Source organism: Sinohyriopsis cumingii, chromosome 16 (genome assembly GCF_028554795.1).
Source record: "Sinohyriopsis cumingii isolate HCF-2022 chromosome 16, ASM2855479v2, whole genome shotgun sequence".
In the NCBI taxonomy this organism is placed as follows: Eukaryota; Metazoa; Mollusca; class Bivalvia; order Unionida; family Unionidae; genus Sinohyriopsis; species Sinohyriopsis cumingii.
This window is the reverse complement of record NC_142976.1, coordinates 48,889,200-48,916,644: the sequence shown is the minus strand read 5'-3', so window position 1 is coordinate 48,916,644 and position 27,445 is coordinate 48,889,200. Positions and strand designations below refer to the sequence as shown.

General features: G+C 36.0%; 1 protein-coding gene and 1 long non-coding RNA gene across 3 annotated transcripts in view; one reads left to right on the top strand and one right to left on the bottom strand.

Moving 5' to 3' along the window:
• LOC149780378 (uncharacterized) overlaps positions 1 to 17,564 on the top strand; it is a 42,143-nt gene extending 24,579 nt beyond the window's left edge. Inside the window, exon 3 of the mRNA XM_089937285.1 lies at positions 1,206 to 17,564. Coding sequence (XP_089793411.1) covers positions 1,909 to 11,274 — 9,366 coding nt within the window. The 5' untranslated portion in view covers positions 1,206 to 1,908 and the 3' untranslated portion in view covers positions 11,275 to 17,564. The remainder of the gene's footprint in view (positions 1 to 1,205) is intronic.
• The window catches only part of LOC149780377 (uncharacterized), a 67,142-nt gene that overhangs the window by 9,185 nt on the left and 30,512 nt on the right, over positions 1 to 27,445 (bottom strand). For both annotated transcript variants that reach the window (XR_016415070.1, XR_016415071.1), the window contains exon 2: positions 12,350 to 12,445. This is a non-coding gene — a long non-coding RNA (uncharacterized LOC149780377). The remainder of the gene's footprint in view (positions 1 to 12,349; positions 12,446 to 27,445) is intronic.

The following is a 27,445-nucleotide window of genomic DNA, read 5'->3' as shown; positions in this document are numbered from 1 at the left end:
CTACTAGGAAACAAAAAGTATATTGCAAGGTATTTTGAAAAAACAATTTTCAAGGTGTAATATTACCTTCGGATTTATCATGGTCTTGTTATTACATAATTATACTTTTCCCCCATACACCCTTAGACCCACAATATAAAACCTCATCCTGATATTTATTATCTGGGCGTTGAGGTTTTACTGCCCAATGACGGCGCTGTGTAGCGTGTTCCTACATTAATTAACTTCGGAACGATAAGTAACATTTTCAGGAATATCTCGCACACTTAGCATCCCATATCACTGCTTTTCTACAAATTGAAGTTATAATGATTTAGTCAGACTATGCTTTCACTGATGTCATTTTCCAAATAAATTCAAATTCCCACACAAGCAAATGGACATGTTTTCATGTTCCATTGGCTTCCATTTCAGTTGGATGGAATGCAGAGGAAGTTGTGAATACTGAAATCAGTTAAAAGGATCGTAAGAATATTGAATGAAACGAAGCTATCTTAACACTTTCTTCAAAATCAATATATTTGTATTCATTTCGTTAAAGAAAGATACTTTCACTTAACCTGATTTCGGCATTCCTGGCTTCTGTCACTTCCAAAGCATTTTAGAGTTATCCCCACATTGATTGCGAATAGCTTTAAAAGATTCTGGATTGTGCTTGATTAAAACAAACTATCTCCAAACTCACTGGATTAACCAAAAATTTGTAGAAATTAAAATTTTAAAAAATGTGAAATATTTATAAGAAAAAAACATACAAAACAGTTTTATGGCCATACAGTAGTGAAAATGAAAAACAACATACAAATTACTAGTAAACCATTTGTTGACATGTACTAAAGCTTATTTCTAACTGGTGCCATTGTCTTGCATTCATCATGATGAACACTAAACTTGTTAACTGAACTTGACTCATTCTTGTCTGATTGCAAAGCAAATCTGGCTTATGGATTGATGATACATTTTGGGAAGTCTGTGTCTGTCCATCCATAAAGCCTCTACACAGAGGTTAGGCTTTGAATTCAGTTAATTTTCTCAGCACCTATTGAGTTGCATGAATTAGTATGTAACGGTGTCTCGATGAATGCACAAGCCATCTGTAGAAACAAGGTAATAGTGACCTGTATTTAATTGTTTGAAATTGAGCCAATGATGGTTTTCTAGTTTCATCTTTTTAATAATGAATTTATATTTCTCTTTCATTTCAGATATTCCATCGATGATTGGAGGGTTTGAATGAAAACAGGAAATGGTCAAGGAGGTAGAAGACTTAAGTAAAGGATTAAATATGTACACTATTTCTTTGCTTTTGTAGATAGCATTACATTCAAGAATCAGAACAGCCATCATTTAGGATGACACAGTACCCACTGCTATGATGAAGCCATGGAACCTTTGAAGGAAGGAAATTATGCAGGAGATGGTATGAGATCAATTACAAATTTTGACACGTCAGAGGCTAAAGATTCTAGTCAAACACCAGTATCAAGTACCACATCTGATCAGCACTGTACACATGAGGTCACAAATGCCATCACAGATGGAAACCTAAAAACTGAGTCTAAAATACAAGATGATACTGTTTCTACATTAGAAACAAAAAAGAAATGTGGCTCTTGTGGGGGAGCTGAATGTAGTTGTGCCTTTTGTGATGATATTTTTGTCGTTTCTAGTATGGTGAGCATGTGAGATTCAAACCATAGTGCCCATTACAAACAAGTAGGTTAAAACATGATAGAATATTAAAAATGTTGAGATTTTTGTAAACCGTATTGCTTGTGGAGACAAGGTGTATAGAGTCAGGTGAATTGGGGTTATTTATAGTGTGATTAATTGTTCTGAAAACAATTACCAATAATATATATATACATATATACTAAAGCAATTTTGCTTTTTTCTGAAGAAAAGAAAATGGAGTTGACTGAAGGATCAGACAGTATGGAGATGTTAGTAGACAATAAACTGGACCTTGTTGATTACAATGAACAGCTTGGAAACAGCAAAATTGACTTTGATAACATCACTGGAACAGCTCAAGACATTGAACAAAACCTGGATGATGACTGTGAAGTTACTGTTGACAGTGAGCACAAAATGGATGAAAATGTTAAAAGCCTTGAGAACAGGATGTACAATTTTTCTGACACCGTTGTTGGTGATAAGGCTTGTAAAGAAGATATTGATTCCAATTATACACCCATCATTGAGAATGCACAAGAGGGGAATGATAAAGGTGAAAGATGCGTAGATAAGGAATCCATTGCTAATGAGATGTGTGAATTATTAGAAAAAGAGGATAATAATATTGAAAGATTTCAAAATATTCATGACCAGGATGCCTTACAATCAGCCATAACAGAAGAGTCAGTTAAGGGGGGCTCTTGGATGATGTCAAATAAAGAAGTTGAACAGGATGGTCAAGTATCTCTGGAGGAAAGTCAGATTGAGTGTTTGAATTCTGCATCAGGTGCAGCTGAGGATGTACAACTAGGCCCATCAAATGACAGAGCACCTCAGATACTTGAATGCCCAGTGAGTGTCAAACTTGAAATCTCTACAGGTAATGAATTCAGTTGCAGTGGTAATAAAAATACTTCCGGCAGCAATGCTGACCAACAAGAGAATGACTTGCTCAAGAAATTAGATGAACAATCTTCCAGTCTCGATCCACTAGAAGAACACCGGAAACTAATTATTCCCAAAAAGGAGGTCACGGCTGTTGGGGACCTAGAAGGCTGTGAGATATCATATTCTAGTCAGTTAGAACAAGCGTTTCCCATGGCATCAGAAGCAAGTCATGGAGATGTGGGAGAAGAGAAGACTGTACAAGATGCTAAAAGAAATGTGTGTCATTCTTCAGCTAATAAATGTAGCTTATGTGGGAAGGTTTGCTTAGGACAGGCCAGAATGGTTAGGCATATGAAGGTTCACTCAGGAGAGCGTCCATTTGACTGTAAAGTTTGTGGCCTTAACTTCAAGCACCAAGAGAATCTTAAAAGGCATCAGAAAACACACAAGACCTCAAAACAAAGGAACACCACATCACCTAACTATAAACAGATCCTTAAAACAGTGGAGCAGAGGAAAAGGAGTAATTCAAAATACTTGGACATCCATGGACCCTTCCAAGGTTCTGTTGTTAAAAGTAGGGAAAAAGTGAAGTGTGTGCCTCAAACTGAAGGCATAAAAGGCTGCTTCGCCTCAGAAGATAATATCACAGATCCAAATGTTTGCAAGGAAACAGAGATTTCTGCTACAGTAAAAGAAAATGTGAATTCTCATTGCAGATTCCTAAAAGGGGATGAAAGGAAACTAATTTCTTCGGTAGATAAAGTACTCGTCACTGAACAGAGTGAACAAAACACTGTGGAAATATTTGCCTGCTCAGTGGTGCTCGATAAGATTAGTCTCCAAGAGCAAAATACTGAAGTGTATCGCAAACACCATATCAAGGAGAAACTGACTACCAGTATTACACAAATCCAGTGTCCTCTGGGATTGCCAATAAATAGCAAAACCAATGCAGATAAAGAAGGATCAACTGACAGTGTAGAAAAGAATGACTCTCGGGGTGAGGGTGTATTCAAATGTCCCCTCTGTAATAAGAGTTATTCTCATAAACGGAGTTTGAACAAGCATACAAGGCATGTACACCCAGATCGTTGGCATCAAGAGACTGTCCTCAGCATGAGGTCAAAAAAGAAAATATTCATGTGCAAGTACAAGTGTGACAAATGTGCATTTCGTTTCTTCAGTACAGCTGGACTAATCAGGCACCAAAATAGGTTTTGTTCAATGAAACTTGCTGATTCTTCTGAAGAAAAAATGATGAGCACCAGTCAGTCGAAGCAAAAGGTTAGAGGAAAAGAAGCACAAGTTTTGGATTACAAATATAGTCAGCTAAGACCATTAGGACAGAACGTGTTTTCCAGCTCAGAATTGGAGAGTGGCTCTGGGAATGAGAAGACAAATATTTGTAGATTCTGTGGAAGAGTGTTTTCTAGAAGGATCAATCTTTGTCAGCATGAGCGGATGCACGTTCGTAAGAAATTAAATGCAGTAAAGTCCGAAACAGAACAAGAGTTATTTTCATCACCATCCCAAAATGACCACTCTCCAGTAAATTCAGATAAACTTTCAGATGCCTCAAAGCAACACAGATGTAAACTCTGTGGGAGAATGTTTTCTAGAAGGATCAATCTCATTCAGCACGAGCAGATGCACATTCGTGAAAGATTAAACACAACAAAGTCAAAAGCAGAACATCAGTCTTTTTCATTGGCGTTGCAAAGTCATCAGTCCCCAGTGAATTCAGATAAAGTTTCAGATGCCTCAAAGCCTCTCAAATGTAAATTCTGTGAGAGAATGTTTTCCAGAAGGATAAATCTCATTCAGCATGAGCAAGTTCATAAAAGAAGAAAACCGGTGGAAATGGTTTTGGATGAAGTATACCCAATGGAGTCTTGTGATAAGAAAAGGTCAAAAGGACCAGGCAAAAATACCTTCAAAATATCTTCAGTACAAATCAATCATAAGTGTAGATTTTGTTCTAGAAAATTCTTTAGAAGATGCAATCTTTGTCAGCATGAGCGGGTTTGTCATAGGAGACAGACTGTACAAAAACTTAAGAATAACAGTAAAACCAAGACTCACAATTCAAGCTCAAAGAAAGTGTCAGTCAGCGCTGTTGAAAATCCACTTAGGATCATTTCCAGTAAGAAATTTAACAGTTGTCTGTATTGTAGAAAGACTTTTTCAACCAAATCAAATCTTAACCGACATGTAAAATTGCACAAGCAGAAAAAGAAATTTCTTCAGCAGAAAAACAACAATAGTAAAAGAACAGATGACAATCTTTATGCCAAGAGAAAGTCACCTGAGTCCATCAGAAATCAAGTCAGAATTATTTCTAATGATAATCGGCATCCATGTCAACACTGTGGAAAGTGGTTTCCTCGAAAGCTGGATCTTTCTCAACATTTGAAATTGCATAGCCAGAAAAGCTCACGGCAGGAGCAGGGAAACATAGTGAACAGCTCTTCATCAGTGAAAAGCAATTTACATACAGGCACTTCAGAATCAGACCAAAAACTGAACACTTCAGAATCAGGCCAAAATTTAAAAAAAGAAAATATCAATAAAACTCCTCATATTTGCAGATTTTGTGGAAGACCCTTTGCTAGAAGAATTAATCTTTGTCAACATGAGCGGGTTTGTCACAGGAGACAGATTATACGAAAACATAAACCTGATAATAGCAGTAGAAGCAAGACTCCCAATTCTAACTTGAAGAAAGTGTCAGTCATCTCTGTTGAAAATCCACTTAGGGTTATTTCCAGTAACAAATTTAACAGGTGTCAGTATTGTAGAAAGTTTTTTTCAACCAAATCAAATCTTAACCGACATGTAAAATTGCACAGGCAGAAAAAGAAATTTCTTAAACAGAAAAACAACAACAGCAAAAGAACAGTTGACAATCTTTATGCCAAGAGAAAGTCATTCGAGTCCATCAGAAATCAAGTCAGATTTATTTCTAATGACAATCGGCATCCATGTCAACACTGTGGAAAGTGGTTTTCTCAAAAGTTGGATCTTTCTCAACATTTGAAATTGCATAGCCAGAAAAGCTCACAGCAGGAGCAGCGAAACACTGACAGCAGCTTCTTGTCAGTATCAACAGATTTAGATACAGAAACTTCAGAATCAGGCCAAAATGTCAACAATTCAGAATCAGGCGAAAATATTAAAAATGAAAATATCAATAAAACTCCTCATATTTGCCGATTTTGTGGAAGACTCTTTGCTAGAAGAATTAATCTTTGTCAGCATGAGCGGGTTTGTCACAGGAGACAGATTATACGAAAACATAAACCTGATAATAGCAGTTTAACCAAGACTCACAATTCCAGCTCAAAGAAAGTGTCAGTCATCTCTGTTGAAAATCCACTTGGGGTTATTTCCAGTAACAAATTTAACAGGTGTCAGTATTGTAGAAAGTTTTTTTCAACCAAATCAAATCTTAACCGACATGTAAAATTGCACAAGCAGAAAAAGAAATTTCTTAAGCAGAAGAACAGCAGTAGCAAAAGAACAGATGACAATCTTTATGCCAAGAGAAAGTCATTCGAGTCCATCAGAAATCAAGTCAGAATTATTTCTAATGATAGTCAGCATCCATGTCAACACTGTGGAAAGTTGTTTACTCAAAAGTTGGATCTTTCTCAACATTTGAAATTGCATAGCCGGAAAAGCACACAGCTGAAGCATGGATACACCATCAACAGATCTTCATCAGTGACAACTGATTTACATACTGACACTTCAGAATCTGGCCAAAATTTTAAAAAAGAAATTATCAATAAAACACCTCATATTTGCAGATTTTGTGGCAGACTCTTTGCTAGAAGAATTAATCTTTGTCAGCATGAGCAGTGGCATAAACAAAAGGATGAAAACGTTTTTAAAGAAAACAACAAGAAAGCAACACATATTTGCAGAGTTTGTGGAAGATGCTTTGAAAGAAGAGTAAATCTTTGCCAGCATGAGCGATGTCATAGCCAAAAGAATGTACGTCTTTACAGGCAAGAAATGATAGAATCAAAACCATTTCAGGCAAAAAGGAAAAATAAGTGTTGTGTTTGCAGCAAGACATGTACAAATAAATCAGATCTGTTGCTACATTATGAATCCAGACATACAGAAAATTTAAAGTGCCAGATTTGTAATACATTATTAGGAACCTATGTTCATTTAAGGAATCATATGAGGACCCATGTTGAATTCAGTATGGTTGACATGAAGGAACTATCACATAGCAAAAGGGCAAAATATACTAATGCTGCACATTTTCACAAAAAGACAAAAGTTGGAAAAAGGTCTCAGGTCACAGGAAAATCACACAAAGTAACAAAAAGTAAGAAATATAAATGCACGGTATGTGGCATGAGTTTCAACACCCATTCTCTTCTCTTTCTGCACAAGAAGAAACATGTGATGTCAACACATGCCTGCTTTGTATGTGGGAAGATATTTACAAGGAAATTTGATCTAGCTCGACACCTTCAAATACACACAGGTGACCAACCACATGAATGTGATATTTGCTTGAAGGGCTTCCGTTGCAGGCTTAATCTTGTTGACCATATGGGAACTCATGTTCTCGAGGAGGCTAATGAATTTCAATGTGACGGATGTAAAGCATTGTTTTTTGACAAGCGATCCATCCTGAACCATCTAGAGTCAGCCCACGCTAGCCACCACAAAGTCAGTCACTTAGGAACACAAATAATTCATAATGATAATGAGCTGCAAGGTAATGAACATGCCTCAGGAAGTGAAAGTATTGAGAGTGACAGTGTGATTAATTACATCCAAAGTAAAAAGCCAATATTCTCCTGTGGAATATGTGGAGAAGTATATGAGGAAGCAAGTCATCTATATTTGCATATGGGAAATCATGTCAGTGAATCATTAGAGATCGAAAATGGCAAAGAAGCAGGCATAACGGTTAAGGCTGAATCTTGTAGTCCAAACAGACAGACAGACAGACAGATGGATAGTTATCAGCACTTGTGCAAACTGGAAAATCATTCATCCCATAATGACATGCAGAATTCACAAGGCCATGTCAGCCTGTCGGACTTTGTTGACACCATACAAAATGAAACAGTCGTGAATACAGTTTCAAGTCTTGGTGGTGAGGGGAATACATTCACTCATGCAACTGAAAGTCTGAGAGACGAGTACATTGATTTAGGCATAGATGATACTGTAGACCCTTCAGAAAGTCTATCAGAGTTTCCGAATGTGAAACATGATAATGAAATGGATGAGAGAACCATCAGTGTTGATAATAATGGAGCAGATTGCACAGAACTGAATAAAAAGTTTAAATGTGGCCTGTGTATGCACATGTTTTCATCAAAACAGGGTCTTTCACAACATAAAAGATGGCATGCAAGTATGGATGTAAAGTTCAATCAAATGAAGAAAGACTATTGCACAGTTTGTAAAATATACTTTTCATCAAAATCCAGTTTTGCTTTGCATTTGAATTGGCACAAAAGTGGACTAGCGAAAAAAGCTGTAATTTCAGATAAAATAAATATTCCTCTCAAACCATACAGATGTGAGAAATGTGGAAAAACTTTTACAAGGAAAGATAGTCTTGCCAAACATAAATGCATGATGCATTATTCTCATGACGAAGAAGGCGATTCAGGCAGAAGTAAAACAGTGATGACAAAAGATGTAATAAAGTCAGTTCCAAATGGATTCAGATGTGAAGTCTGTGGTTGTTCTTATGCTCAAAGAGCTTGTCTTGTCCAGCATCTCTTACACAAACACAATTTGGCGGAGAAAAATCTTAAAGCTGTGTGTGGTGAGAAAGAGAAACCAGTCAAATGCCAGCTTTTCCTGAACAATCCAGGGCTTACAAGTCACAGCCGAAAGGACCAAAAAGGAAATCAAAGAGCGTACAAATGCATTTTTTGTAGGAAACAATACATCAAGAGACATGCATATTTGTTACATACTTCCAGAGTCCATCCCAATTATTATCAGCAGGTGCTGGGTAAAATGGCAGAGGAGTCTTCCAACAAAAAGAAGTGCAAACACTGTAAGATTTGGTACAATCCAAATGATAAAACTGGCCATAAAGATAGGTTTAATTGCAAGTCATGTGAAAAAATATTTCCTTGCAAAGGATGTTTCATTCAGCATCTGGGCCTGCCAGAGTCTTCCGAACTGGAAGGTGTTTTTCGGTGTTGTGTCTGCCAGATCAAATTCTCCAACAGAAATGAGCTCAAGGAACATGTTCCTCTTCATGCATCTGACCTCGGAAAATATAATTGCAGAATGTGTAGACAAACATTTAAGTACAAGCAGCACCTCTTTAGACATGAAAAGGTACATGGCATCAGCTTGCAGTATAGCTTGAAAGAATCCTATACTTGTAAATGGTGTGACAAAGTGTTTCCTTATGAGCATGCGATGCACCTTCATGAGAAAACAAAGCACTGCATAGATCATAAGACATCTAGAAAAGCCAAGAAAAGACAGGTTCTGGTGAATGCAAAGTCATGCAGCATCACAAACCTTACTAATGTGGTAGACGTAAATATCGCTTCTCCAGCCGGAGTAGGTTCAGACATTTTCTCATCATCATTACCTGGGCAGTATGATGCAATAGCTCTAGATCAAGCATACTGTGAAGCATTCTTCACAAAAGCTCTTGATGAAAGCACTTGTAGAAATGAACAAGGAAAAAAGGTTGCCTCAAATTTGGGATCATTGGAAGCATTTCCTATGTCCATAAAACAGGAGCCAGTTGATTTGTGTGACAACTCAGTATGTGGTTCTACTTGCACCAGTCCTGTCAACGAGGTTGAGAACAATGGCATCGTACACAACTCTGACTTTGATACAAGCATACAAGATTCCCCTTTTCTCAACAGAGTTGGCTCTGATGCAACAAAATTGGATTTGTCTCCTTCAGTACAGTTACATGAGAGAGTCGAACAAGATGACATTCAAAGAGGTTTTGAGGACTTTGATCAGGATGAGGTTGATATTGATGACATTCATGACAGGAGCAGCTCACCAATTGACAGATCTGATATGCTTTATTTTGCGAGGTCAACCATGGAAACTGGTCAAAATGACAGCTTGGCTTTATTGAAAGAAGTCCTTGAAAAACCATATTCTGAAGCCCAATCGAGTCATAAAAGTCCTCCAGGTCTAGTTAAAGCTGCTTATGTTAAAGATATGGAAAAGTTTGATGAACAACAAAACAGCCCAGAGCTCCCGATCCCACAGATGGAATCATCAAACAAGTATGATAAATCCCATAGTCACAAACCTCCAAATAATTCAGAAGACAATGCTAATGATGCATGTAAGGAAGATTTACTCGAGGCTTCAAAAAAAACCCCAAAATGTCTAAAACAAACAGAGGATGTGTTGAGAAAAGATGCATCTGACCATTCCCACTATCAGGAACATCAAATTATTAAAGACGATGAGTCATCGACTTCAAGAATAAACCAGGAAAGTAAAGAACAACGGATACGATGCATTATCTGCTGTAAGATGATTTATTCACAAGAGTTGGTCAGACATTTGCAGAGCCATGCAGATTTAAAATTGTACGAATGCAAGCACTGTGATGAATGCTTTTTATCAGCAATGTCGTATTCAGAACATATGGAAAAGAATTATGGAGTGATTGTATGTTGTGCATGTGGAGAGACATTCACTGAAAAAAAGGACCTAATAATGCATGTTAGAAAACACAATTTCGATGTTGTCCTCAATTGCAGCATATGTGGAGCAGTATTTACAAGCCATGATACTTTCTCAAAACATCTGGAGTTCCATGTCATTTCAGAAGCAGAATCTGCAGAGACACAAATTGATAGCAGTGATGACAATGGAAGCAGAGACATTGAGATTATTTCTACAGAGGATAGAGAAGAAGAAGAAAATCTCAGGGCATTGATGGAGGATCAAGGAGATGCAGACAAGAACCCGAGTTCAGTAATCACATCCTCGTTGGCTGCTTGGAAACAAATGCCTATGACTTTATTGTCAGAAGGTTCTATAGAGGATGCTAGAAGAGATGATAGTGCAACGGAAACCATTGACAACCCTGGGGAGTTATTAGGTACTAGCAAAGATGCCGCTATCTCTGAAGTCGATGAAGTGGCTGACATCAAACCAGATATAAATGAATTGCATGATATCATGATGATGCAAAATGCTTACAAGAATATGAAAACTATCATGGGATGTAACCAAACTATTCTAGATAGGATGGTTCAGAACAGTCCATGTCAAGTGACAGCAGAGTCCATAAAAACAGGTTGTGGAGCACCCCTAAATTGGTACAGTAAGTGGAAAAAACTCACAAACATTACAGGTTCTGAGAATACACATCTGTATGACAGATGTCAAAAAGAGCAAAACCAGGCAGCTCCATCCACATCTTCTAACAGGTTTCCAATTAGAACTGAACTAAGAGAACCAGAAAAAGTACCTGTAATAAAGAAGGAATTCTTTGAGCAAGATACCCAGCTTCTGATAAAACAATCAGTGAGACCAAGAACTACAGGTAGGACAGGACTAATGCAACTAGGACTCAAGCCCTGTTATGTAAAGTTGGAGAAAATTGATTGCAAGATTCTTACCTGTCTTCTCTGCCTTCGAATATTTGTAACGGAAAATGCACTGAAACATCATTACATGTTGCACTTAATTCCAGGACATAAATTTTCATAGCAACCTTAGTTTTGTGATGAAACTGTTTGCATCATGCTGTTTTTTTATATAAATACATAGGTGCTAGTATATTTCTGCTGAATGTAATAATTTGGATGCAAACATTGTGAATTCCATTACTGTTAATGTGTATCATATTCTGTATCTATGAATTGTCTTTTTTCAGTGGTAAATTTTCATCATTTCAGTTCACATTTTGTGACTAACTTGTATAAGCATAAGAAATCTATGTATCATTTTTTTGTATAGTGACAGCATCAGTTTGTGAAATTCATGTGCCGTGGATATGCGATTGTACTTATATAGGTGAAATTCATGTGCAGTGGATATGTGATTGTACTTATATAAGTGAAATTCATGTACAGTGGATATGTGATTGTACTTATATAGGTGAAATTCATGTACAGTGGATATGTGATTGTACTTATATAGGTGAAATTCATGTACAGTGGATATGTGATTGTACTTATATAGGTGAAATTCATGTACAGTGGATATGTGATTGTACTTATATAGGTTAAATTCATGTACAGTGGATATGTGATTGTACTTATATAGGTGAAATTCATGTGCAGTGGATATGTGATTGTACTTATATAGGTTAAATTCATGTACAGTGGATATGTGATTGTACTTATATAGGTTAAATTCATGTACAGTGGATATGTGATTGTACTTATATAGGTGAAATTCATGTGCAGTGGATATGTGATTGTACTTATATAGGTGAAACTCATGGTTTAGCAACAATTTGTGTTGAATGATTTTTTATTGCATTTAAAAGTATTTAATGCCTGTATGTATATTATGCAAACTGTAAATGGTGTACATATATGCAATTAAAAGGTGGGTTTATATTTCACAATTGGTCTTGGATGGCATAAATTTGGACTTCAGTACACTTAATGCAAGTATTGGTAAAGTTTGACTTAAAACTGCTTTGGCATAGGGGGATTTCAACCCCTCACTGTTTATGGTATTATGTCTGTTCTATTTTTAAAATGTAGATTTTATTACTAATAATAGTGGCAGAGTGCTCTAAGGCACTCAGATTTATTTATCACTGACATCTCACCTCTGTCCACATGGATTTGAGTTTGAGTGGGCAAAAGCGTTTAAGTAGCTTCCTGTTGATTGGTGGCTTTTCCCAGAGTCTTGCCAGCTTCTTCCACTGCAAAATATACCAACCACCATGTATAGCTTATTAATGCTGTAAAACAGTGTTAAAGCCATGCAACCAAGCAAGAAATAACTAAGTTTTATGTAAATTATTAGATTTTGTAGTAGTTATCTTACTTTGTGAATGTTCAAGTGATGGTAATACTTCAAACAATAGGAAAGGCAGACTTGCCAACGCTTGTGATTGGACTTGTCTTTCTAAAATGACCTTTAGTTTACAGACTTGGAAAATATACTAAATTTGATAGTTACAATAAAATGTAGGTATTTGCTTGCCTGGTTTTGACAAGATCCAGGTTTTCATGTTATATAAAATGGAGTTGGTTTGAGTATTATATACGCTACCTACAGGTTTTATGCAAAAGAGCAGAACGATCAAGTGTTTCAGTTTACATGCAATCTTTATTTGTTATCCAGTAAACAACACATTTTAAAATTGAAACGAATAGCACACAGGTATAAAAGGTAATGATTATTTGCTGCGCTTAGAAAATGAAGGAAAGGCAATTTATTGAACATTGTGACGTGTCAATTTGAGTATTGCTCATGATGGGAGAGATGATTGCCAATGCTCCATGTAATGAAACAATTTTGTTCACATCAAGTTGTGAGATCTAGCAATGATATATAACCTTTTTTATTGGGTTAATTGGCCTAGCAATGCTGATGCACCTGACAACTACAGTCAGTCAGTGAAATCAACCATAATAAACCAACACTGTATGTAAAACTATTGTAAACATTTCATTCTCGTATTTTATTTTCTATGGTGCTAAATGGCCTTATGGTGCCGGTGCAGCATAAAACTAAATTAATCAATCAACCTAGCAATGAGCAACTGCAATTAATCAGTCAACCTAGCAATGAGCAACTACAATTAATCAATCAACCTAGCAATGAGCAACTACAATTAATCAATCAACCTAGCAATGAGCAAGTACATTTAATCAGTCAACCTAGCAATGAGCAACTACAGTTAATCAATCAACCTAGCAATGAGCAACTACAAAACTACAGTTAATCAATCAACCTAGCAATGAGCAACTACAATTAATCAATCAACCTAGCAATGAGCAACTGCAATTAATCAATCAACCTAGCAATGAGCAACTACAATTAATCAATCAACCTAGCAATGAGCAACTACAATTAATCAATCAACCTAGCAATGAGCCATTGACCTACATGGGGTTTAGGAACTACATTTTTGAAACTTTACTGGCAGTCATTAAAATCCAAGTGTATTTTACAAAACATTTCATTGAACATAATGTTGTCTTCAGAGCATTGGATAACACTTCTGAAATTTTCAAATGCAATTTTTTTTTTTTAGTCACTAGCAGTACAATATATTTCATCACACATTACTGCAAATTGGTTTAAGATAATTTATTGACTGCCATATTGAGAATGTCTTGTAAGGGTTGGCAGGTTGAAATGTTTATATAAAGCTACTATTATTATGACAAAGAGAAGAAATTACATTAATATTATTAAAACTATTTAAAGCAGTCTGTTTTATATTAAAGAAAAAAATACTCTGTAGTTGCATTTGTGTATAAATAACCATCAGTTAAGCTCTGTAAGCCGATGCTGTTTCTGAAACTTTATGTGAAGCAAACTCCAACAGTATTATATACCCAGGACTAAAATGTTGGGTTAGGGCAGGGGGTTTAAGCAGGAATGCATCTGTAAAGAAACGTCTTCCAGGAATTGATTACACATGTATTTGGTGTTAGGCGAGGCAGTTGCAGGCTTCACGTCCACTTCTCTATCCACTCCATACCTCTAGCTTAAGCTCAAAACTCTTCAATCAGCTATACCATGGAGTCAGTAATTTTTATTGGTGATATTGTTTTGAAGTGGGGCTAATGTGTTCTTTTCATTAGGAATACTCAAGTCTAATGCAAATGCTTGTGTACAGTGCCCAGTGTTTCATGTTTTTATGATATTTATTTACCTTTTGAGTTGAGCTCAATTTGATTAGGTCATGGCTTCAATTTCAATTACTTCCTACTTCACTGTTACTCATAGAATCACATAATATAGCATATGTAAATGCAAACCTGTTATAACACGATGCTTGGGTTCCAGAGAACAACATCACGAGATAAGCAGGATCGCATTAACAGATTTTTAAAAAAATTTCTCGATAGAAAATGAGCATTGAAATTGCAATGTCATCAGCTTAAACTAACTTCTTGATCATGTATTGTTTGTTTTAATTGCGGGGTTTCATTAGACATCAAATATACTTCAGTTTTGAATAGCATACATGCCAGGATGATGGAAATGGTGTACAGTGATGAAGTAAATATACCCATTGACAATTGACGCAGTGCAGGAATTGAGAATTCGCTAGTAACACGAATCTGCTTTTCTGAGAGCATGTATTTAGGATGTTAAAAAGAAGAGATTACCTTAAATTAAAAAATGGGAGCCATGCTGTCATCATGTTATAAGCAGAATCACATTATTCAGGTTTTACCTGTATGTGCAGTGTGCAGTGATCATCTGTTCAATGAAAATAAGGTCACATTGTTTTATATTCAGTGACTTTACACATTCTAACTCATTCTCTTCGACATTATGGCCTATATTGGCACTTGACTTGGAATGTAATTCAAGTACAATGACAAGAGGTAACTGTGATTTCATGGTTCAGGTATGCATGATTATTTGGGGTTCATTCTCTCACGTTTCGGGTTTTTGCTACCAGTGGGTCATTGTTCTCAGTCACTGTTGCATATAGAGTCACACAAGTTTGTATCTACATGTCAGTTATTTTTTCAGAGGATCCAAAATGTATGCAAATATTGGTACCCCATGAACAAAAAGTAAAACTGAATACCACCATTTGAGGGTTTTCTCTTCTTGACGGGCAATAATGATGCTTGCAAATCATTGTCATAACTTATTTCAGTATAGTGGAGTGTTGTGTTGTAACTTGTTTATCATAACTTATTTCAAAATGTAGTATTACGTTGTGCTGTGATTGGAAGACTTTCTTCACTGACACCTACAAATCTGTAGAGTTCTTATTCAAGCAAGATTTATCTTCCCTATAGTCAAAGGCCTGGCATCATCTTAGGCTGTTTGCAGTCCACATAATCAAATATTGTATTAAGTTAATGTCCACAGTTTTAGGTGTGTGTCTTTGTGTGTATTTTATGTACTCCTATCAAAATTATCTTCATTGGTGGGGAGGAGGGAACAGTTTGTATATTTCATGTGGAATGTTGGCATTGAATTCTGTGCTATCAATAGTTTAGCAAAGTCAATAGCAATGGCATCTAACACAGTCAGGGATGGAAAATAGTAAATACATTACATTATCTGTTATTGATTTTGTTCAACAATATCCATCTCATGATTGTAACCCATCTTGAAAATCTTGTTATTTTTACTCAAAAGAAATTGAAAATCATCAGCATGGGCCTTTCTCAAGAATATATCATGTTTATCAGAAACTTAATGGTGATGACATGACACCCAGTATGTTCACCATCATGAAAATTTTGCTGCTCTTAAAGTCACTTAGACAAAATGTTTTTATTTTAAGAGTTCTTGTGTTGCCTAGCTGGTCTTAGCTGAAACTGATGCAGATTTACCCACAATATGACAGTCATACAGCTTGAAATCTCTGCTCCTCCTAAATGGATAAACATGTCAGCATCAAACATTTTCAAAAGTAGACTTCATGCAATACCTTTTGATCCTGAATGAAGATGGTCCTAATTCTACATCCATTATGGTTGTCATGAAAATCTTTTTGTAGCTACTTCCCCAGAATGGATGGTCATAGTGTCAGGGTCTTCACAAAAATAAAATAAAAATTATTTGGATGTCTACTTATTTCTACATGAAAATGATCCCATTTTGACATCATGACTTGTAATCGGTCTTGATAGTTTTGGCAAAAGACTTCTTGGTCTGAAGTAAAGATGCAGTCCAACAGATTTCCAATATGGGCTGCAACGAACGTATTGAAATATTAGTTCTCCTGAATAGAGGGGTAGGGTTATGTTGGCAAGAGGTTTTTACCTCAACTGAGAGTAGGGTCAGAGTGGCATGAAGTTTTTAGCTAGGATAGGATCATGGGTCCATGAGGGTTTGACCAGAACTCTTCAAATGCTTTCTGGTTTGTCCCAAATGAAATTGGTTGTGATTGCCATGGTTCAGATTTTAAATTCGCATGGCTGAAAAAAAATAACCAAGTTCGTTTCAACACTCGGTAGTTAAAAAGAAAAGATGGTCTTATCATAGTTCCTGGACTTTGTTTTGGTGGATCTTAATCCCTGTTTAAGACCCACCTGTGTACAATTTGGTGGTGAATCCTAATCCTTGTTTAAGACCCACCTGTGTACAATTTGGTGGTGAATCCTAATCCCTGTTTAAGACCCAGCTGTGTACCATTTGATGGTGAATCCTAATCCCTGTTTAAGACCCACCTGTGTACAATTTGGTGGTGAATCCTAAATTTTAGTACTAGCTCTAGTTACATCAAGAAAGTTGCATTTTTTATTATGTGTATCATGTGCAATATGAATATTTTAGAAAAAGATGATCGGTAAAATTACATGGTCCTTGATGATACTTACCTTATTCCTTTTTGTCAGTTTGTGTGAATTTTAAAATTAGGTCTTGCATGCTTGTCAGTAGCAAAATCACTCAAGTCATTAGCTCAGATTTAAATTCAGGCTTAAAAGTTTACAGTGTTTAAAATATTTTTATGAAGAATTTGTGTAATTATCATTATTACAAAATTAGATTTTTAAAGTTTGCATTGCACATAACGGTAATGCCAATTTCTTGTTACACGACACACAAAAAATTTGGTGTAGAGGATTTCTGACTACAAGGATGTTGAATTGTATCCTTCGATCAGAATTGCCTGAATCCTGGGCTAATGTTGTGTGTCTTTGTGAATAGCATTTACTCAGCTGCCTTCAACTAACTAGATGAATCATTTTTGTTGCCTCGTATCTTCATTTTGCTGACTACAAATTTGCATGTAATTAATGCTTCAATATGTTTAGTCTCCTTTCAACCTATAATATTATTGTTTTGCTGTCAGGCACATTTTAATACAAATAAAAGAATGAAACACCTGGGATGTGTTTACTAAAATTATTTTTCCCGTCATTTCAAGAAGGCCTATTTTACAATGACTAATATATAAACAAATCCGTGGCGACTCTAACAGCGTCATTGGGAATTCTTTTGATCATCTGTAATATGTTTATTGATGAGTAGGTGAGCATTGATAATCTCAAATGAGTAAATTGATGAGAATAGCCGTCGCAGTAGCTAATAATAATTATTCCATCTCGTGTTGTTGCATTTGTCCCTGACACGAATATACTTTTTGCCGCTGTGCCCTTCATGACAAAATCTAATTCTTCTGGATCCATAATTAATTTTGTACAACGACGTGATGAACACTGAGTAAATTTACCAATATTTTTTCTGTACATTTTTTTGTCATCTTGCGGTAACCAAACTTTTTGTTGTTGTTTGTACTAAATTATTGCAGAGGTTACCGTTAATGACGTTAAAATCTTAGTGTCTAACATATATAGTAATAACACTATTTGAGCCCAACCATAGTGGTATTTTGCGCAGCAGTCATTTAGATTGACATTGGTATCTGGGTTATTAAAGTGTCTACCAAACCAAATTGGTAAAACTGGATGAATACTCACTGAAAACTCGAATGATTCAATCTTGACAAATCCAGTAAGATCAATATTTAGTAGTGGCCCATTTATTGCAACTCGTGTCATTTCATGTGTTTGGTACCCAAATCGTTTACAATAACGGTGACACTCGCCAAGTTAAAGAAAAGCCTTTGGATAAGCAGCGACATTGTTGACAGAAATCATATCCAAGGAATTATATTTTGCATTCCAAAGACCGCCATGACCAAATTGGACGCAAAATTGTGATACATCATTGAAAAATTCTTTTGAAGTTTGTCGCCGAGAATTGTTGTACTGGGTGATATGCACAACAGACGACATATTAAACAGTTTTGTGTTTGTAATTCATCGTTGTCTAAGTTATTTGACCAAAATATTTTTCAAATTTTGTTAGAGTGATTCATTCCGATAAATAACTCCAGATGGTAACATAAACTGATCAAATGTTGATTCATCTTGCTCAGAGTCACCTCCACAAAATAACCAGATTGATACAGGGTCATGCTTACTTATGTTTTAGATTTCTTCGTAGATGTCACCATGGTAGTTAATTAATGTTATTGGAGCACCGCATGATATATATTTTTTCGAGTTGTATAAAACTTAACTCGTTATTGTTTTCATAATTATCGGAAGCATTAACAATTTTTCCAATTCAACTATCATCTATATAAGCTCCAGTCGCATTGACATGTTTTTCCCAATTTTTTGTTTTTAATTCTTGATTCTGTTAATTTGTTTCCATGTTTGAGGTTTACTAAATGCTCAGTGATATGTTAAGCAACACAATTTAACTAGCCTGTTTTCATCGGAGCAAGACCAGCTATGTCTGGTTCATTTAGGTAATAAATTGTGTAAACAACACTGTAGCAGGATAAGCGTTCTTGTAGTAGGTGTTTTCTATCCCGATAAATGTTCCTGGTTTGATATTTTTGTACAGGACGACTATTGATGCTGATCTTGACTGTTTTTACCGGATCCAGCTGATCATATGTGATCCGCTATGATCTGTCTGGTGTTTGTTGCTCAAAAAAATACTTCTTGTTGTCCTGCAGATTTTGCAATATTTTGAATCAATAAATGTTACATCACCATTTATTTAAAAGTCGACCAAACATAAACAGCACCATCGTCGTAAAACTCCTTCTTTGCTGTTTTTATTTTTAATGTAATTGTAGTTAAAGTGGTATTAGTTTTCTATCATCGTAGAGTCTGTCTAAATCAAATCTTGATGTTGACAGCTCAATCGCAGACAACCTTGTAAACTCATCTTGTGCTTTTCTTTAATATTATAATATTTATCTAATCAGACTTTCACAAAATAATAGGGGCCCCGAGTGGCCGAGTGGTCTAAAGCGCTCTTCGTTACGGATCACTGCCATCTCACCTCTGCCTGCGTCGGTTCGAGTCTAAGATTCAGCCAATATGGGTATGTGAGAAAGCTTGCCAGTAGCTTCTCGTGGGTCGGTGGTTCTTTCCGGGGTTTTCCCGGGTTCTTCCTCCACCATTAATACTGGCCGCCATATATAGCCTATCGTGTGCTGAAAAATGGCGTTAAACCCCACAACAACAACAACAACACAAAATAATATGATCAACTAACCAAATAATAGTTGTAAATGGTTGATGATGGGATCTGCTATACCTTGTGGAAAAAAACTGCTGCAGAGACTATTGCAGTATTCATTTACAAACTGTCAGAAAAGAAAATACCGACCGAAAACTTGTCTGAATTGTCGCGTCGGAGTTAAAGATAGGACACTATATGTGTAGCTTGTGGCGGAAGAAAATATCTTGCATTGAAAGGATACTATGAGATAACAAATGCATCTGATGACGTTAAAAAAGAGACACTCAAGATTATATTGCTCGGTACGTTAAAAGTAAGGAAAATAATATTAGAGATAAAACTATTGTATAATGGAAGAAGCAAAGATTGAAGTCAGTAATATTGATGAATTTGTGAAACACCCGATATTTACTCATTACGAAACGAGCAGAGTGGGAGTTATAGGAAAGTGTCATCTAAAGAAAAAAACCTGTAGGAAATATCAATAACTTTGGTTACGTTATGATCGGAATTTCTGGAAGTAAAAAAAATAAATAAATATTTTGCTTATATAATTACTTATGAGTGTTTCAATGGCATATTCAATAAAGGTCTTGTGATTGATCATATTAACTCAAATAGAAAAGATAACAACATAGAAAATTTTCAAGCAATTACCCAAAGTGAGAACAGTAAACGCGGAAAACACAAAAAACAGACTAGTGAAATCAATCAATCTGGAAACCGGTGAAACATAATATTTTGATATTAATACACTTTCTGTACAAGATGTAGCTAAACCAATTCTGCTACATAAAAGAGGCTCAAGCAATAAAATTTCAGTATATTGTATATATTCAGTAAACATAAAAGATCTTTTGTTAATACTACTTGTATATTTTTGGCGTCATTTTCACTTGATCTTCTCGCCATTTGGTTGATTACCCCCCCCCCCCCCGCTTGTTATGTTGTTCATATTGTGACAAAATATCAAATAAAAATATTCACATTTTATGGCACATAAAAAGATCTTGATGTGTCACACATAGTTTTGGTTACTATTCGTTGGTCATTCCAAAGGTTCCATGTATTTTTTACGTCATTTTTTCACCACCCCTCTATCCGCTATTTCCTCTGCTCACTCCATTTGCTACTACTGTTTTGATGGCTCCAAAAGCATCAAAAAGGAAAAGAGGTTTCATGATTAATTGTGCAAAAGGATCTAAGGCGAATTCGCACAAGGCAAATCTCACATAGTCAAAGAAACATCGGGTGGGTACCGTTGCACTATAGTAAATTTATGAACGTCTGACTAAGCGACGGATATTTCCGGATGCAGTCCAGCATAAGATTGTCGCCAGTAAAACTATGTTCTGGACTACTTTCTTTCATATGGAACAATCAATATCCGCCACAGCCCCTAAATAAGTATTCTGGTCTCTGGCGACTTTCTAACCAATTTTGGACATTATCCTGACGCCGACCAACTCTGTTACCATGTCTATATGTTAAGAGCTACACATTAGATCCAAACATTGGGCCCCATTAATCTATTAATTTTCAGGACCTACTGAAGTCAATCAGCAGCAGGGAGGGTAAACCCTACTTTTTTTTTTTTTTTAGCGGTCATTTTTGAAAAATAAAGCTTCCTACGAAAAATGAAAATAGAAGGTTAATAACGTCAAACTTAAGCCTCTAACCGACCGAAACTTCTCTAATTGGGTTATTTTATCTTTGAGTTTCTGTTTACGTTTTTTAGTCGTGTTTGTTTACCTACCCGGACACTCAATATCTGTCGTCGCCCATCCCTGCTGCTGTGTCTCTCAACCAAAATTTGTTCGAGACCAATACAATATCGCGAACGAGGATCGTGTAAATTTATCGTTATAAATCCGTGTGGGGTAGCTTGGGCCTTTGAAGAGAAGTTTCTGAATTTAATCATATCCATGTCTCCTGAATACCAAGTCTGATGGATGTTTCGCAGAGTATGTGTATCGACTCCGTTAAAGACAACTAAGAGATTGCAGTTATCTCTGATCTTTTTAGATAGCTTGGTATATTGCTGAGCAACATATATAATATTGGTGTTTTTGTGTCTGCCTCGGGGATATCTCTAAGCTTGACTTGATTGTTGGTCCAGCATCACATCATCGTATACCTCGAGATTATTAATAAATCCATCGAGATCATCTACGGATGGAGCTTCATCAATATCGGTGATAAAAATAAATAATATCATTATCGTTTTCATCCGACGACTTCGCTTCTTCATTAAAATCCCTCACATCGTATCATCACTGATCAAATACGGATGTTATCGCTAAATACAACTTGTCCCACTTGAACCATCTCATTATCAGATTAATCAATAAGTTTGTCTATGGACCTATGAAAATTGCTCTGATAGAATTTGATAGCGGTGGATGATGTTTGAATGGCTCTTTCTTTCGTGTCGCTGAGAAGACTATGATATTAATGTTGTAGAAATTTAATAAATAATATGGATTTGTATTGTGTTCGATGCAGAACACCCACCCCACCAGTGGATTAACAACAATAATAAGAAAATAAAAAGCTTGCGCTTAAAGGCAAGTGTGTGTAATGTGGTACAAGCAAATACGTATTTATTTCGTCTCGTACGAAGACAGGTGGTGTTATCGCTGCTTCATTGTGAAAATTACGAGGGACTCTATGGGCTAAATACCAAGGAGAAAAACATCTTTTTGGATATAATTATTGTGGTCATGGAATCCGACTTGACGAACGAGACCAACCAAGACCTGGAGAGTATCCAAAAATTGCGATTGATCAAGCGTGCCGTATTCATGATGTCGCGTATAAAAATCTAAATTTACAACAACGACATGTCTCAGATGTAAAATTGATTATTATTTTAAAGTCTGTAAAAAATAAATCTCTCAGAGAATCATTAGCTAAATGGTTGGCAAGATCTGCGTTGAAAGGTAAACTAGTGCTAGTGGCAGGTAATAATTATAGATAACTATTGTAATGCAATCGATTTATTATAGCCCAAGACGATATTGGAGGGGTAGAGCAGCGATTAGTAAACTTGCTGATGCAGCAAATGTCACATGGCAAATTTATCTACCACCACCTAAAAAAAAATTCCGTACGCAGATTTTGATGTCAGCGCTCCAAATGTAGTTCGTCAAGCAGATATTTTGTTTTAACCGCACGATACTGTTAAAACTGGTAGACGTTAACACGCACATACAAATAGGCGCTAACTGTCGTTGATGTTGCAAGTAGGTATAAAGAAGCAGAACCACTATCAACAAAGACGGCAAGTGAAGTTGCATCTGCATTTGAAAGAATTTATCAACACGGCGGTCTACGATGGCCAAAGCTAATGCTTGTTGATCCTGGCAAAGAATGTATTAGTGCAGTAACGTCTCTGATGAAACAACATAATGTCAAATTCAGACGAGGACATACCGTAATTCATCGCGATCAGGCAATCGTTGAGAAATTTCATCGAACACTTGCTTAGCGATTGTTTGGATATCAGCGTGCACAGAAAATATCCCTAAATAAAGTTAAGAAAGACAAAAGATCTAATGAATGTGTTGCAAGACTACCAAGTGTGATAGCTGCGTTAAATAATTAAATTACTCGTGCAACTTCTATGAGTCCCATCATCGCGATCACAAAAAAATATACCAGTACAACGACGTGACTCTTTTTCAAACTGATCCCACTTGGAGTGTAACAACACATAAAGTTTCCATCGTGATAAGATCTACGGGTAGACCTGCAATCAAAAGACTAGATTCAAATGCTCCTCAACATGCAATTGTACAATTACAAGTAATTCCTGAAGATACACAATTACCACTGCCTCTACTTCTGTGACACCAGTATCCCTACATCGATTACACTCGACAGATCAACATCACATTTTCGCGTGTGTGACCGTGATTACTATTAATTCTATCCATGGTAAACTGTCTTAGGTTATTCTTCGAATCCTTGTCTGAAGGATTACTGTGTTATAGCTCGCACAATGGTCATTTTGTTGTTGTTTCTGTGTCGTGATAAATTAAACATTAAGGTGAAAGTCACGTTTATACTTTTTTTGTCAGCTCACTGATAACCAGCTAATTTTTTTCTTTACTGCATCATCTCAATTTATATCAATGATTTAATCGGTCATTCTATGATGCATGAGAACCCTCCGTAGCTGAGACAGTTTTCTAATTCTAGATACTGCTAGATAAACTAAATTCGACTATTCGATCCGATCATCTTCAATCCATAGTTTTGTATCAGAAATAGTCAATCCTTGTGATGAGTGAATCGTTATAGCATATCTTAATATCCACTTAGATTTGTCCATCATTACTGCGCTCTCAACGGCACTCACATCAACAACAACAATAACTAAGAAAAATTATGTCTGATTATAAACATAGTGAAAGAGGTGACACTGCCAATGACTGAGTCCTTGAAGAAAGTCAAAGTGGATAGAAAACATGAAAGTATTAACACCGAGTAATAATACATGTACTAATTCAGATTAAGATTATAACGATTATTCTGATTGAGAATATTTTTATTTTTACCTTTTTGTGAAATTATTATTATGTTACTTTTTTCTGTTTCCAGTAATATTTTCGTTATTTGAGTATTGTTTACCCCAGCAAGTTATGAATTATGGCCGAATTACAACTCTGAGTACCGTTTACCCCAGCAAATTATGAAATATGGTCGATGATCACAATTTTGAGTACGAATTATCCCAGTAAATTATGAAACCCGGTTGACAATCAGTAAAAAAAATTATATTACGAATCTATAAGACTTATTTATTTGTTGTTTGTGAAGTCATTATGTAATTGTTTCCTTTTACTGTTTTCAGTAGGATTTTCAATTGTTTGAGTACCAATTACCCAAGCAAATAATAAAATCTGGCTGACAGTCACAACTTTGAGTATCGTTTACCCAAGCAAATTAGGAAATATGGTCGATAATCTCAATTCTAAATACCAATTATCCCATCAGAAACATGAAATCTGGCTGATAATCAGGAAAAATTATAATTTTATTACGAATCTATAAGATTTGTTATTTGTTGCTTGTTGTCATATTTATTAATATGTGAACTTTTTTGTTTTTGTTGTTTTCAACGTTGCGGAGAAGCGTTTTCTATATCGATTCCGACATCGAGAACCTTACTAAGAAGATGTTTAGACAAAAATAACACACCATCAATTGTTGTGCATGGTTTAGTTTTTCTATATCGGCAATTATTCCATCCATTATATTTATTCCTGATTTTAAATCAGGATGATTCAATTTGAGAAGAGATCAGTCACGATCTCACACGCAAACGTATTGTCAAAACTTTATATCGCATATCAAAAAGGTGTCCGCTCTAATCAGTCAGTCTGAAATGTATCCATGACAGTGGCGGTTTATGACATCGTAGATAAACTGGATTAACGGGTATTGACACAATTAAAAATCCAGGAGGTATTTCAGAGATAAATGAATATAAGATATATCCTAGCTGCACTTATCTGGATCTTTTCAAATCTACTTGATAGCTGCCATCGATTGCATCACATACAAGATCGACTGCGATCGTTGATGTAATATTGACAATAGCTGGTGATATATTTGACGACCTACGCCACATGCATCATTGTTTTATCGGAGAATATTCGCCGGCGGGGATATTTTTCTCCACGCGGCAACAATCTGTGGAAACCATTCATCAACGTTATCACTGATTGCTTCTGGAATCTCGTCGATGTTAAATAATGGTATTATAAATTTTTGTTATTCTGTGTCCGTGACTGCGTACTGTCTGAGAAACAACTGCTTACGTGTCGTTGTATGTGGGTTCATAATTAACGAAATTGTTACCGTCGGCGATTAGTTTCAATGGTAGGTTTATTGATATACTTAATGTCTGATATAACTTGGTTTAGATGTTGTGTCGTTCAATGACGTGTTGTTTTGTTTCAGCGTTGTAATATTGTGCAACACTGGAAATAAATTTCGCAGGTTGTTGATTGATTGTCTAAGCTCGGACTTAATGGAGTTGGAAAATGATTTATTAAATTGTTCGTCGATGATTGGTTTTCTATTAGCATCATAGTGATATATGGTTCGTGATAATCTATGAAGTCTTGTGTCATCAGACGCAATAAAATAAAACTTTTCCGCCAATATCTATATCACGTACTTCCGTAGAAATCAATGGTTCTGTTTTTCGGTATTCTGGAAGTGAATTATTGTAAACTCTCTTTTGGTCTATAGTGAAATCAGATTTCCGAGGCTCCAGTAGACTTTCATAAACAGGCGAAACTTCTGGCAATCCGAGAATGATTCTGATCGATGACTGATATATATCTATGGTGTATTCGTGTGTTGATATTTTTATCGCAGCTGCGAATGTTGGCTCGTGAACTGTAATAGCGATTTTGGATTAATCATGCGTGGGAATTCACTACTGATCTGTTTTATTTAATACGGCCCGTAGGAATACCAACAACTGGCCAAGCTAGAATTCCGTCATATTTATTTTTATAAGAAAACACTAATGAATTAATTTGGGGCAATCCACAGAACGATTTTGATCTAATATTTGGTCAGCTGTAATATCCTCGCAATTGTGCTAATGCTATTTCCTTGGCTGGAAAGCTAACGTCGACCTCGGGATTGGTTGAGCTAGATGATATCATCGTGGTTGTTTGTTGTGTTGTATTAGCGACGATTTGTTATAGAAATCCTAATGACGTAGTCATTAGTTACATTATTATCATTACTTCCTGATTTAAATTTGGGATCTTTGTCGTTGACACTGTCCTTGTCCCTGACATAGGAGACAAGAAGGTTTGGTTTCCAGTCGAGCCATTGTAAACCTTAATTATTTCTGCGAATTCCTAATCTGATATATATCATTGAGCCCTGACGATATCAGCGATAATGTTGCGTGTATGTGTGTATTGCGGCTGATAGTAATATTGTAAATTATTGTAATTTATCAGTCGCACTCGTTGATATTTTGTTTGCGATGATATTATGAATCCTAGTAACACCAGTTATAACTGAAACACCAATTCCTATTACTGATGATATTATGTACGTGGCTCATAATGATCGAATTATAGTTGCTGTTTCAGTGACTAGCGTAGATGCAGAATATAAAACTATGTCAGTAACAACGACACGTCTGTGGTATTTATTTTATAGTTTTACTATATATTCATCAATGATATTTTTCAGTTGGTCTGCAAAAGACACACTTGTTCGAATCTGTAATGCTGCGCTGCAATATCACGTTGAAAGTCAATCGTGAAGTCGTGGACCTTCTGGTACATTATACAATTCAAGTAGGTGATAGTTTAGCGACTAATCCTATACACCAATAATAAAACAAACCGAGTTTTTTTCTTCTTCGAGATCCACCACGAATGTTTCCTCGTCGGTTTGATCCATTACTGCTAACACAGATCCAATCCACTAAGTGGATAACGACGCAGTTTTAATGTGGTAGATACTGTAAATGTTGTGTCTTCGAGTACTGAGAATCGGTATATGCGGGTAACCTCAGCGCGATGTTTAATGGATTTATTGAGTGGTTCCTATAATGCTGATCCAGACGCTACTGTATATACTACATCATCGTTGATCTTTTTTATTTCAGAGAGCTTAATGTCGACGATTGCTGAACTTCCAGCAAATTCGTTACTAGCTCTATTTGTGTTTCTAC